At 44.9% G+C, this 14,518-nt stretch overlaps 2 protein-coding genes across 4 annotated transcripts in view; one reads left to right on the top strand and one right to left on the bottom strand.

The window, feature by feature from the left end:
* The window catches only part of LOC125720153 (interferon-induced protein 44-like), a 30,517-nt gene extending 19,951 nt beyond the window's left edge, over positions 1-10,566 (bottom strand). The window contains exons 1-8 of one of the 3 annotated variants that reach the window (XM_048995314.1): positions 9,543-10,566; positions 8,884-8,959; positions 6,492-6,687; positions 5,243-5,395; positions 4,812-4,983; positions 4,186-4,286; positions 3,568-3,740; positions 899-2,550 (exon numbers count right to left, since the gene is read on the bottom strand). In XM_048995314.1, coding sequence (XP_048851271.1) covers positions 2,388-2,550; positions 3,568-3,740; positions 4,186-4,286; positions 4,812-4,983; positions 5,243-5,395; positions 6,492-6,687; positions 8,884-8,936 — 1,011 coding nt within the window. In that variant the 5' untranslated portion in view covers positions 8,937-8,959; positions 9,543-10,566 and the 3' untranslated portion in view covers positions 899-2,387. The other 2 variants (XM_048995319.1, XM_048995315.1) reach the window with 2 other exon arrangements.
* tmem135 (transmembrane protein 135) overlaps positions 1-14,518 on the top strand; it is a 32,958-nt gene that overhangs the window by 4,705 nt on the left and 13,735 nt on the right. The window lies entirely within an intron of this gene.

Below are 14,518 nucleotides of genomic sequence, written 5' to 3'. Positions count from 1 at the left end.
GAGTGACCTTTATCTACAAGGTCTCATCCTCAGAGCTGCTCCCTGTCCTGCCCAAGCCATCAGAATTTGGTTATTAATCTGACAGTGTAAAATAGTGCATCTGTCCCCCGTATCTGTACAAATGAGGAATAAGTAGGAAGACTTCCTGGTTCTGCCTCTCTTGGATTTAAACAGGAGCTTCATGGTTCTGTTGATAGATGGAGTTCACCGGAACGTTGTGCATGATCCTCTCCCCAGAACATTCCAGACTGTAGCCATGGTAGCAGAGAATTCTGGGAGCTACATGGCTGCTGCACTGTCATGTTGCTGTGGACATATACATTGGTGTGGAGACCAGCTTCACCATCGGGAGCCGAGGAGATGAGGGGAATGAGGCCTAACTGGACTGTGGGGTGTTCAAGATGTCTTGACCATGACTACCAGTGTGGAAGTAAAATTGGACATTGGTAGGCCCGGGAGGTTGGCATATTGGGTCTGTTATGTCCTAGGCCTTAGGCAAGAAGAGATTGTTTTGAGTACTGTGTGACCTCGCTTCGAGATAGCTGCCTGCAGTAAGTTCCGCAGACCCTGAGGAAAGCTCAGACCTTGGAGAGGCAGACAGCGGAACAAAGGGGGGTGGGAGAAACCACCTGCAGGTAGAGATTCGAAGCTGCCCCAACTGGTGCACAGCGAGTTATAGCTTTATAAAATAGTTGCAGCAGACAATATATAGCATGCTATGTGGTAGTGCAAATGTATAAGTAATTGTTACGATAATCAGATTAATCACGTTAACCATGTATTTGCAGTGATTCAATGATAACACGTCAATACGTTAATCATCAATCAAAGGACAACCAAATATTTACATTGATTCAATGTCATAATCAATATCTACATTCATATCTCAAGTAGGAGCCTAGCAGTCGAGACATGTTCTGGTAAACTGAGCAAAATGGGTGGGTTTTACCTTGCTGCCAAGGTGAACCAATAGAGCAAGAGAATTGTGTTTGTTATACGTTTGAGCTCGGTTTGGTGGTGTTTTGTAACCAATCAGGACTTAGAAGTTCTTATTGGGAATTGGGAGTTGTGGTTTATCAACTGGTTGCTCCGTGTGACTTGGTACCAAGTGCCAGAGTGTGACAGGAGCGCTTTGCTGGAATACAAGAGATTTCCTTTACTCACCAAACTGAGAGGTCCAGACTTTTATTCTAAGTGACTCTCTGTGTTATCAGAGAGGTTGATTTAAAAATTTTCTACCACACCAGTACTACAGGCAAGTATGAATGACTAACATTGTAGTTTAATAGCCATAGTTATGAGTGTTTCTGTCATGAAAAATCAGGAGGATCATGTTGAATTGATGAGCATAGCATTTTAGATGATCTTGGTGATATTTAATACCTGCTACTCTTTAGTGACCTTCTCACGACAAACATCGTCTCCCTCCAGTAAAACCAGTATGATTCCTTGTGTCTTTTGCTGACACAGAGACCAAAAAGTGTCCCTGGAAAAACACTTCTGTTGAAGCCACTTTAATGCTACATTACGATTGTAGGGAATCATGTGGGTTTGTCCATCCAATCAGAAGTAACATGAATCCACACTAAACACAGGATATGACACATGATTTCACTTCTCTATTTTCCAGATAGTAATTCCTCCTCTAATGGTGAAAGCATAACTGCAATGATTAGCATAACTGAAGATGGCAGAGGTGGTGATGATTGCTTCCCATTCCGTGGCTCAGGTAGTTCCCGCCCCTTTCTGTCTTACCACTATCCTCTGTCTCCTTTGGAATCCAATTACTTCCTCGCCTCTATAAGATAAAGCTGCCAGTCATATTTCCTGGAAGCACAATGATAGCAAAATGGGCTCCACAGTGTTTTGTATACTCATGTCAGAGGGGGCGGAGTCGGCCAAGGGCACCGTGATACAGACCCAGGCAAGACGCCCAGAAGTATTGTGAGAAACCAGGTGTTTTTATTATAATGATCAGTAGCAGTCTTTGGAAGTTTTAACTGGCCACATATTACAGCCAATTATATTGTTGCGAATTCAACATAGAAAAGCTGCAGAGCTGAATAATGCACATTTCATACTGTGAGGGACCGAGATGGCAGGCATGAGGCACACAGCTAAATTAGAAAAAAACTCCTTTTGAATTAACAAAAAGAAACTTTAACAAGAGAAATAAACCTGGGCCCACAAAAAAATCAACTTATCACACCACAGCTAACAATACAAGCTAAACAAACAAGCTGACTTCTCTCAAACAAGACACCATAAGGACTATATATACTGGTTGGCCAAACCACAAGATACAAAAGAAAAAAGTAACAATGACAAATACCACAAATAAATCAAAACAGAACAATCAACTAATGCTTCAATCAAAATAAACAAAATCAAATTAACTCCAAAAACATACCTAAACAATAAAATAAAACTAAATACCAAACTATTCCACCCCCAACAAACAACCAGTTGGAGTTGTCCAATTTCCTGTATTTAGCCCAGCTTCCATATTGGCCACCTCTTTGCCTGGAACAGCTGGGAATCCCTTCAGTACTCCACAGGTAAATCAAAAGAAACACACGATTAAACTCAAAACACATTATTCCACAGTTAACTAAATGTGCGCGCTTCATCCAGCAAACTGGGTAAATGTGTTAAATAAGGAAACAAAAGAATTAAATATTTAATTTAATTAATTTATTAATCGATTAAATAAATATTAATTATCAATATGCTACAACTTAAACTAAACAAACATAAAAACCATGAAATGATACCTCCCTTCAACTTAACTGTGTGGCTGTAGAGGCAGCCATCACACATACAATCAGGGCTAAAGTAAGATACAGATACAGAAACTCTGAGGCTGGATCAGGCAGCAGTAACTGGGCTACATTCTCTAAAGGCTACATGGTTATATAGTATTTCGCAGGTTACATCTTTATAGTTTTGTCCTAAGGATTACATTCACTAAGTGTATTACAATGCTAACGAATATGCAATACAGTTTGCTATAAAAAGTATTATTCCAAGACACACACCCATACATTGAGAAATGAGTGAAACAAAAAATTGAGCTGTGGTCTCTTAATTTTTTCTGCAGCTGTACATAAGTGTTTAGCTTGGTGACATGACATGTTATATATGATAATTTTATTCTCCAGTCAGTAATCAGTCTGTGTACAAGGGCCTAAGTACAGTTAAAATAGCAAGCTAAGCACTTTGATAAGATCTTCTGAAGAATGGCCATGTGACACACCCTTTAATTAAAACTCCAGTGATGACGAATTTGAATGTGAGACTATTTAATTTTCTATTTACAATCCAATAATCTAGTAATCAAATTGACAGTGACACAGGCAAACTCAAAATAGACCTAGAATTCTGGACCAAACAGCTGAGACTGACACAGAAACTGACCCATGTTGGAATCATCAGGTAATCAGGTCATTTTAATTATCTTAGTATCTGTTAATCTAGTGTAGTACAGTGTGTATCTGATTATATTTCAACTTCATACACACATCATATATGCCTGAATGAAAAGACAATTTTAAATCCATAACTCACTCTGTGTCTTCCACAAAATTGGCAAAGAAATCGTCAGCTAAGTGTAGCATTTTCTGCATTGCGGCAAGAAGCAGGATGTCAGAGCGCATGTCCAGCTCAGTCTCACTGCAGTAATTCTTCACTGGAAACACACTTGACACGTGGATGCCCAGAAAGTCACTTGCTTTGTAGATCTGCAGAGAGACGTGCAGTTAACATATACATTCTTCATTAAATATATTTTCTTCAGTTTCTGTATAGAGAAATTAATGTTAAACATGGTTGCAATAAGCTCATTTTCAAATGGTAGAAACTTTTCCTTAGCAGAAACTCCTCAATGTGGATGTTCAAGTAAAGTTCTAAAGCTCTTGAGGGCAATGAAATGTCAGACACAGATTTATCATCCATCCATCATTGAATCTATCCCATGAATCAGAGGACCTGAGGAAGGAGACACCCAGGCCAGGCTGCCGGGTCACTGCAGGTCACCTTTACTCATTCATTGTGCTGCATTTATTTGCTGCAGAAATTCTGGTGCATTTCTCAGTCCAGAGTCCTGCTGCTGGTTTCCACCAATACTGTCTTGATACATCACTGCAGCTTTCAGGACTGGTTCCAGTGTTACACCCTGATACTCACCTGCTCCTTTAAGTTGTTACTCCAGTACACATTCTTCAAGTCCTTTCCTGTGTGTGGGCACACTTTGTCCACTTTGGTCAGTAGAACCATTAGAGGAACTTCTAAAACATCAATATAAAAGTTTCACTAGTGACATATTGTATGTTCTATGGAATAAGCCATCATCAGGGGACAGAATTTCTTGAGCAAGCTCAAAGCAATCAGCACACTGTCTGTCTTACTAAGAAGCACCTGCCAGCATCTCTCTGCCCTTCCTGAATCCACATGCGTTCAGCTGAGCTCATGATCATGTCCCAGAATTCAGTCTTATCCCCTTAAGTGGGCTCTAAGTGACAGAAAGCCCTTGAGTTTCTCCTAGATGGAGCAGCTCTGTGTGGAGGAGCATCCAGGAGCTCCTTCAGTTATGGCATGAGAACTGTTTCTGGCAAAGCTATGGAAAACATTTCATTTTCAAGTTTCCAATCCAGAAACTGAATTTCTCTTGGTTTATACTGAATATCCAAATACATTATTCAAGGTTAATTTTTCATGTCACTGAATGATGATTTAGTATTACTCATGTCTCAGGAAAGGCAGGTTGAGTTCAACACATCACACATTCAAATCACACGCCAGCCGTCACTAACCTAACTGGTTAGCTTTCTCCTTGATTTGAATGATTTTTTTTCTCTTTTCTTCTGAATTCAGTACTGGAAGTGTTGGGGCATCTACAACAAACACCAAACAGTGGATCCTCTCCTTAAGTGATGGAGTGTGAGTTTGATCACCATTTTCGCTCCATGGCATTGTAGGGTTAAACTACACAAACAAGATGAGGTACATTCGGATAGTCACTGACATTGGTATCATGATAAATACCAGCAAAATGTTAAGGGAGTCATTTCATATCTGTAACAACAGTATATTATTAATGCTGAAACAACTAACAAAAAAAACAGTGAATGATATTCGGTGATTTCTATAAACATGTGACTTCTGTAAGCCATTACCGTAATCAGACCTGCATGTGTTCATACTGCAGGTATTTTTGAGGCCTGGTTAGATACACAGCTCTTACCTGGTACCCGTCCGGTATGTAGCCCTTTAGGATGTTCTCAATATCGTCAGTGTTCACCCCTCCATTAGCTGTTTTTTCCAATCTCATGGTGTCACACAGGAGGAATGAGAGAGGCCGTCCACCTTTGCCCTCTCTCACATTGTAAGTGCGAAACTGTAAAAAGACACATGATGTCATTCACCATCTGACAGCTTGTCCAGTAAGGATAGCGGAGAAAAAAATATCTTCCCCTGTATCTAACTAGTGAATTCTCTCCTGCCTCTTCACCACCTTAGCTACTGTGTGGTGAGCGTACTGATGCAGAATGGCTGCCGTCACATCATCCAGGTGGGGGGGCGACACAGTGGGGTGGTTGAAGTGGCTCCCCATTACTTCTGTAAAGTACTTTGGGTTCTTAAAAAGTGCTATATAAATGTAACATTCATTCATTCATTCATTCATTCATTCATTCATTCATTCATTTGTTACTGCTAATACATTTGCTCAGCTGCACACACATTATTTGACATATGTGAGTCTGGTATGGTGCTATCAGGAATGAGCAGAGTGAGTAAAGACTTTTTCCAGCACTCGCTCAATTTAAATCCAAACTATAAAGGAAACTTAAGATTTATAGACGTGATATGTATGCAATTCTGTTGCACTGTTTTGTTTTTAGCTGTGTTTTACTAATGCATTTTATAGTGGTGCACTGATAGTAATAATAATAGTAATGAAATAGTGGAACTGGCACCTTGATATCTGTTGTTACATGAGTTACATCTGACCGGGAATAGATTTCGCAATGAGACAAAGTGAAAAGATGGAGCTACACTCAGTTCCTATCACAAGCTTGTGTGTGTTATTTAAGACTATATTTGGCAAAGATTGAATGAGTGAGTAGGTGGGACATACACAACAACATGAGTATGGCTGTCTGAAAAGATTGCTGCAGTGAAAAACTGAGTAACACTTTACATTAACTGCACCTTCATAATGTATTTATTATGCATTCATAGAAAATTCATAAGCAGCACTGAAGTATACCTGCATAGTATACCTGAAGTATAGCTGCATGCACTCAGGCAATAATCTTGATTTCATTAAGAACCTGACTTGATACAGTTTGTTGATAGTCAGCATCTTGATACCGGTTATCTTAAATTACATTTGGTTTAGTCAAAATGAAACTTATCTTTGAAGCCTGACCTCAATGAACCAGCTTTGTGATACAGGCCCCACGACTGGAAGATTTAGATGATCACATTACCTTCAGGGTTTGGCAGGTGGGACCGTCTCCTGCATTGGCTTGGGCTGTTATGGAGCCACAGAAGACAGAGTTGATGGAGTTGAAGAAGCTTGATTTTCCAGCACCAGCATCACCAACCAGAAGAATCCGAGCCCGAGGCACTGAGTCAATTATGGGTGTGTAGTTTTGCACCGATGTCTTGAGTCTGTTTCTTGTACTAAAGGATGCATTCGGCATAAGACCATCATTACACAGCCAATTAAAAAAAATAAAAAATGTATTGCATGCAGCACATCTGAGTAGGGTTCCACGATTCTAGGTAAAAATCACATTTTTTTCACTCTGAATTGAGATCATGATTTTCTCTCAGGGGGTGGCATGGTGGTGCAGTGGTTAGCACTGTTGCCTCACACCTCTGGGACCCGGGTTCGAGTCTCCGCCTGGGTCACATGTGTGTGGAGTTTGCATGTTCTCCCCATGTCGTCGTGGGGTTTCCTCCGGGTACTCCGGTTTCCCCCCACAGTCCAAAAACATGCTGAGGCTAATTGGAGTTGCTAAATAGCCCGTAGGTGTGCATGCGTGAGTGACTGGTGTGTGAATGTGCCCTGCGATGGGCTGGCCCCTCATTCTGGGTTGTTCCCTGCCTCATGCCCATTGATTCCGGGGTAGGCTCCGGACCCCCCGCGACCCAGTAGGATGAGCGGTTTGGAAAATGGATGGATGGATGGATTTTCTCTCACAATTCTTGAGTAATATTTTAACTTACCAAAATTGCTGTCTGATGTTTAAACTTTATCAGTATTCAAAGTTATCAGCACTAGAGATAATACTAAAATAATGGTGATGACTGTACTTGTACTAAGGGGTGCATTCCGCATAAGACCATCATTACTCAGCCAATTAAAAAAAAAATAATAAAAAATCTATTGCATGAAGCACATCTAAGTTAGGCTGCACGATACTAGGCAAAAATCACTATTTTTTTCACTCTGAATTGAGATCATGATTTTCTCTCACAATTCTTAAACAATATTTCAACTTTCAATATTCAAAGTTATCAGCGCTAGAGGTAATTACTACTGAAATAATGGTGATGATTGCATTGGACGATCAGCCATTTTCCATTGTGGAGGATGAGGGATTTAAATTAATTAATAAATCTGGCATCTAGACTGATCTTTTGTTTAGCAAAGAATTAAATCATCATTCCACTATTTATGCCGGGAAGCTCAGCAAGTTTCACAGCCAATTTTGAATAAAACGAAAATATCCGCTTACCCTCTTGTATTCAGTTTTCCTACAGTGCTACAAGTAACTTACAATGCTATATTCAAACCTGCCTTGGGTGAATTTAAAAGAATAGGTTGCTTCTGGTAAGAACAATAAATTTGAATGTATAGTATTTTTCACTTAAGTATTTTTTGTAAACCAGGTATTTTTTGTAATTTTACTTGTAGTATTTTACTGGATGAGTTTTACTTAAATGAGTAAGATTTTGTTGTGGTATCTGTACTTTTTCATACTTTTATCTGTATGAAAATTGAATATGAAATTGAATATGAAACAACCAAGATGAGGATCAGCACCTCTGAAGTCATGGTTTTCAACCAGGCTGGATCGCCCCCACCAGGGTAGGGAAGAGTTACTGCCTCATGCGTAAGAGATTATGTCTCAGGATCCTGTTCATGAGTGAGGGAGGACTGGAGCTGGAGACATCAGCAGTTATGCGGATGCTGTGCCGGTCTGTCTTGAATGAGCTGAGCCAGAAAGTGAATCGACTTATCGGTCGATTTATGTTCTAACCCTCACTTATGGTCAGGAGCTTTCGGGTAGCGACTGAAAGAATGAGATCATAGATACAAGCAGCTGGAAATAAGTTTCCTTCGCAGTGTCTGAGCTCAGCCTTAGAGACAGGGTGAGGAGCTCAATGTACAGCTGCTGCTCCTCCACATCAAAAAGGAACACCTGAGGTGGTTTGGACATCTGGCTAGGATGCCTTCTGGACGGCTCCCTGGGAAGGTGCTTCCAGTATCCCAGGGCAGACACAGGACACGCTAGAGAGACTATATGGATTATATCTGGGAATGCTTTGGTATCCCCTCAGAGGGGCTGGATAGAGGGAGGTCTGGGCATCTCTGCTCAGGCTGCTGCCCCCATGACCTGCACCTGGATGAGCAGCACAAAGTTGATGGATAAAAGTTGGATGCTTTTTTCCAACACTGCAGCCATAGGATTTGAACCAGTGATCCACTGATCATGGGCACAGCGTCCTGACCTGAAATGTATTTATTTGTGCATGTGTGTGAAAAGGGGGTATAGAACTCGTGTATAATTTAAAATATTATATATGCATTAAAATGACAAAATTAATGCTTGTGAAAATAAATAAATAAATATAAACCACGTTCCATACCTTTCTTCCCACTCGACCTTCCTCCATGGTTCACTGCTGTACCAACTTCCCATTCTCCAGAGTTAAAATTGCAGACCTGTTCAATATAACACTGTTTTCATTATCTGTTCGAAACCATTTACATGTGTGTATTTAGCAGACACTTTAATCCACAGCAATGTAAATGAAACAGCAGAGTCAGCCAGTCCCTGGCAAAAGTACCATTGTAGGACATGATTAGGTTTCCAATGTTGAATAGATGGCCTTAACAATGAGCAAGATCACTGGTGGCCGGTACCCCTATAGCTGAAGGAGCACTGTTAAAGTGCCCTATTGAGTCATAAAAATTCCGCTACTGGCTCCCCTTCACATGATTTAGCTCCCATCATATGAGGTGATGTGCCCTATAGAGCAAGAAAATGTGATGAAGTGCCTTAATGAGTGCCTTTCCACTGGAGAGAATGTGATGCAGTGCCCTATAAGGTGCCCTTACAATGGTCTAAGTGGCCCTTATGGGTCCCCTTCCAATGGAAAAGGGAATTTTACTTAGTATGGGGCCCAGAAATTTCTGAAGTCAGCCCCGCTGAGTATCTGCGAGTAATCCCATCCTGAATCATTTTTATACAGTTTGCGGGTTATTAGTAGTCGTGACGAAGCTGTCTGGATGGACTTTTGCTTACCTCCATCCACATCGGGCATCCTCCAGCCTCCAGCATTTAATGCCCGCTCCCTACTATGATGTGGATTCACGGGGTGTGTATGTGGTCCGTGCTTATCTGGGCTGTTTTATTCATCATTCACCGCCCTATGACAGCACAGCTTCAGTACACAGTACTAAGTGTTACTGAGCTTTTGCAGCTCCGTGTCCACCTAGCCGTCTCTCCACCTGTGGCACTTCACCTCCACCCGGACATCGCTTCCAAACCTCGTCACAAGTACGTCCACCTAGCCGTCCCTCCACCTGTGGCACTTGACCTCCACCCGGACATCGCTTCCAAACCTCGTCACAGGTACGTCCACCTAGCCGTCCCTCCACCTGTGGCACTTGACCTCCACCCGGACATCGCTTCCAAACCTCGTCACAGGTACGTCCACCTAGCCGTCCCTCCACCTGTGGCACTTCACCTCCACCCGGAAATCGCTTCCAAGACTCACCGCAGGTACGTCCACCTAGCCGTCTCTCCACCTGTGGCACTTCACCTCCACCCGGACATCGCTTCCAAGACTCACCGCAGGTACGTCCACCTAGCCGTCTCTCCACCTGTGGCACTTCACCTCCACCCGGACATCGCTTCCAAATCTCGTCACAGGTACGTCCACCTAGCTGTCCCTCCACCTGTGGCACTTCACCTCCACCCGGAAATCGCTTCCAAGACTCACCGCAGGTACGTCCACCTAGCCGTCTCTCCACCTGTGGCACTTCACCTCCACCCGGACATCGCTTCCAAACCTCGTCACAGGTACGTCCACCTAGCTGTCCCTCCACCTGTGGCACTTCACCTCCACCCGGAAATCGCTTCCAAGACTCACCGCAGGTACGTCCACCTAGCCGTCCCTCCACCCGTGGCACTTGACCTCCACCCGGAAATCGCTTCCAAACCTTGTCACAGGTACATCCACCGAGGGTCCCGGAGGAAATTTGGCCATGACAATACTAACTGGATCAAGTCCATCTGGTCTTCAACTCGTCGTTCTCATCACAACACCAACCGGGATGTTAACCACAATATGTTAGCTCGCCTAACCAATTCGGCTAATCCTACAGTCAAGCAGGCTAACTCCAGCACCAGCTTCGGATTATTAAACATCCACTCTCTGACTGGTAAGGGGCATCGCGTCCAGGATCTCCTCTCTGAGCGTAAGGTGAATTTTCTATGCTTGACTGAAACATGGCAACAGCATAATGTGTTTGATGTTTGCCAACCTTGTGACTCAAGGTGGGACGGAGGTCTTGCAATGATCCATTGGAAGCAGTGGGAAGTTCTCCCCGTCTCCGCCCCACTCTTGCGTTCATTTCAATACACTGCGTCACAGGTCCCGGGATCCACTCGTACTATTATATACATATTATATAATTACATACATAATTATATACATGTTTATCGACGACCTAAGCCAAATAAGGATTTTCTAAATGACTTTACTACTCTTCTAACTCATTTTTCAGTACTCTTTCCCAATATTATAATCCTTGGTGACTTTAACATTCATATGGAAAATGACAATAACCTCCTCTCCAGAGATTTCACACCTTGTCTGGATAGCTTTGGATTTCAGCAACACATTAACTTCCTTACTCACTGCAAAAGCCATATCCTAGACCTGGTTTGCTGTTCTGGTGTCACCCCCCTCTGACTATGACATTCATAAGGACAATGACAATAGGAAAATTTGTAATATTAATTCACATCTTTTCATCTTTACCTCCCTTGTACCCATAGTGTCACGCCCGGCTCGTCCGCTCCTCCTGTGTGCCACGCCTCCTGCTTACCCACGTGTGTTTCCCGAATTGTACCCAGCTGTTTCCATTTGCTTTCAATCAGTCTTGTGCATTTAAGTCCTGGTCTCCCCAGTTTTTCTTGTCTGTCATTGATGTTAGTTGGCGTTACATGTCTCCTGCTCCCTGTTTATTGATTAAACCCTCGTTAATCCCCGTATTCCGCCTACCTGCATCCTGCTTACCCGTTTTCCCGCACGATCGCCGCTTACCTCCGCGACCGATCGTGACAGAATGACAGACCCAACAAAGAAAAGGAGACGCAGGGGAAGGCGAATCCCGGAGGCGTCGCCGGTTTATCTGGGCGCCTGCTCGCTCTCCAGCCCCGGGCTCCTTCAGGAGGAAGAGGAGGAGCTCGTTTTAGGTCCTGACCTGGGACCGTACAGTCTGGGTTCCTGCTCCTTGGCCAGGCTCTGGGCTCCAGGTGAGGATGAAGAGGACGAGTCCTTCGTCTTCCCGGACCTGGAGCCCCTCCCTACGGAACTGCTGCCGCCCCTCGAGCGGTGTGATTACCGGCCCGAGCGGCTGACAAATTGGGGAGGGAGGAGAGCGGTGAGGGACGCCATCCCACGTGTGCCACGGCGTCTTAAAGGGGCCACGCCGGTCTCTGCAGCAGCGACCCCGGAGGGGATCCCTTTGTCTCTGCCTGCTGCAGCCCCCCAGGCCAAGGTGCCCCCTTTGCCGCTGCCTCCCCCATGCGCTGCGCCCCAGCTGGAGGTCCCGAGTGAGCCCCTGGCCATCGCCGATCGGTTCTTCGCCCTCCAGGGGCTGTACTGGAGGGTGATGGAGGAACCTGCTACACGGGGCTCCCCGGAGGGGGAACAACTGGCCGCGCAGCTGGGGCAGGATTTCGCCACGTTCTCCCCTACCTCGCCTCTGAGAGACCTTGAGCGGTTGGCCGAGGATCTCCGGAGGCTGATCTCGCTCCGGAGAGCAGTCCCTGCGCCCCCACTGCAGCCACCTGCAGCTCCCGGGCAGGCGCCCCCACAGCCTGCAGCTCCTGTCCCTGACCGCGCTCCTGTCCCTGACCGTCCTGCAGCAGCTCCAGAGGCGCCCCCACCGCCTGCAGCTCCAGCTCCAGTGGCGCCCCCATGGCCGGTCCCTGACCGCGTTCCTGTCCCTGACCGCGTTCCTGTCCCTGACCGCGTTCCTGTCCCTCCGCCTGCTGCAGCCCCAGCTCCTGTCCCTCCGCCTGCTGCAGCCCCAGCTCCTGTTCCTTTCACCCTAGTCCCCGAGGTGGTCCCGGACGACTCCATCTTGGCTCCTCCCTCTTCGGAGGTGGAGGAGCTGGAATGCGACCCCTCGGGGACAGAACTTGTAATTCCTTGTCCCTCGCGACGTCGACCCCAACCTAGGGTCGGCCTGTCTGTGTCCCGCAAGGGGAGGGGACACAGACGCAGGGCGGGGGTCCCACCCGCCCTGCCCCCTGGCTCGCCCTGCCTCACCTGCGCTGGGGCTCGGTTTGCGCCCGCGGGTCCTGGCCCTCCGGGTCGGCTGTCGCCTGCGGGTCCCTCTCCGGTGCCTCGTCGCCCTGCCTCGCTCCCCCCTCCGGTGTCTGGTCTGTCGCCTGGGGGCTCCCCGACGGCGGCTCCTCGGTCGCCTGCGGGGTCCCCACCCGCGGCTCGTCGGAGGACGTCGCCGCCTGCGGCGGCTCCCCCCCTCGCCTTGCCTTCGCCCTGGCCCCTTCCTGCTCCCTCGTCCCTGGTTTAATTGTGGTTCTGCTGGCTGAAGGCTACTGTGAGCAGGTTACTTTCAGGTTCAACATTTCTAAGACAGCAGTACAGAAGAAGGTGAAGCAGGAAACATTGTGAATGACCAGGAACCAGTCAGGTAAAGGGCGCAAGCGACACTCTAATGCCAGAGATGATCATTAACTTTTCTGATAGATTCTCATGAATCCGATTATGACATTCGAAGTGACCTTTGAAAAAAATGGGGAACATTAAGTGGTGTGGAGTGCACTGCTAGGACAGTTTAAATCAGGTTCCTAAAAGCTGGAGTGAAGTCCCATACAGCAAGGAAGAAGCCCTTCATTAATGAGAAAAGAGAAGAACCAGGCTGCAGTTTTCTATAAAAATATTATAATAGTCTGTCACTGATCCACGCTTGCAATAATTCGCCAGCAGAGACCAGCAGATACAGTTCAGGGTTTAATCACCAGATGGCGCTTATTACACTCGTACCACTCCAACAACACGCACTCGCACTACCCACCGTGCTCATCACCCCGTTTACTCCTCATAAACAAGTGGGTGCAAGCGCACGCACACACACACACACTACATAGAATGATAACATTAAACACTAAACATGACATAACAGATTGGTCAGATTTTCAATATTGAAAAACCGATGGCGGCAAAACTATTTGATAAAAAGTGACTTTTTCAAAATTGAAAGTAAGATGCTGAGTCAACATTGATATTCCTGGAAATATTCAGCATTGAATCAATTTATGGTCGGGGATGATCAATCAACGTTGATTCTTGGTGGGTTCTTCAACACTGAATCAGTTTATTAAGTATTGATAATGTATTTGCTTATGTTCTTTTATTTCTCAGTAAGTATTGTCCATACTGTTTCCATAAGGTTAGCTTACTGTGTACCTGCTAATATTTCCTAGCAAGTGTGCTAATGCTGCCTTCACATGTCACCTCCGATAAATTTCCGAGTTGAAATATCATTCGATAGTGCATGCTCTATCATGAATGATGTGCAATTATTTTTAACAGATCGACTCCTGTAAGCTGTTGCTTGTGTGCAGCATTTTTATTCATAATCTACCTACACCTACACAGCAAATGCGCCAGTGTTAAATTAACACTGCATGGTGTTTATATGGGTCTACACCATTCAGTGGTACCTTTCACACTTTACAGTGTGCATTGAGTGTTGTTTTTGCAGTGTTAATCTTTATTAACTCTAATAGTGTACAATTTACACCATAGGGTGTTAAGTCAATAAGTCTCCACCCCCAAATTCTGCTGGGTCACTTCTGAGCAATTTTGATGATTGGAGAGCTGTGGGTTTGGTGGGGGTCTGGCGTCAAGTCAGAGGAAAAACTCTACTGGACATGTCTCCAGAGTAGTATATATTTTAATGGAGAGGCAGTGTATTTGAGTGTCAGTCCTGCCCTTGCATGATTAACATATGCGGAAA

Source organism: Brienomyrus brachyistius, chromosome 24 (assembly GCF_023856365.1).
Source record: "Brienomyrus brachyistius isolate T26 chromosome 24, BBRACH_0.4, whole genome shotgun sequence".
In the NCBI taxonomy this organism is placed as follows: domain Eukaryota; kingdom Metazoa; phylum Chordata; class Actinopteri; order Osteoglossiformes; family Mormyridae; genus Brienomyrus; species Brienomyrus brachyistius.
This window is presented reverse-complemented; position numbering and strand designations above follow the sequence as displayed.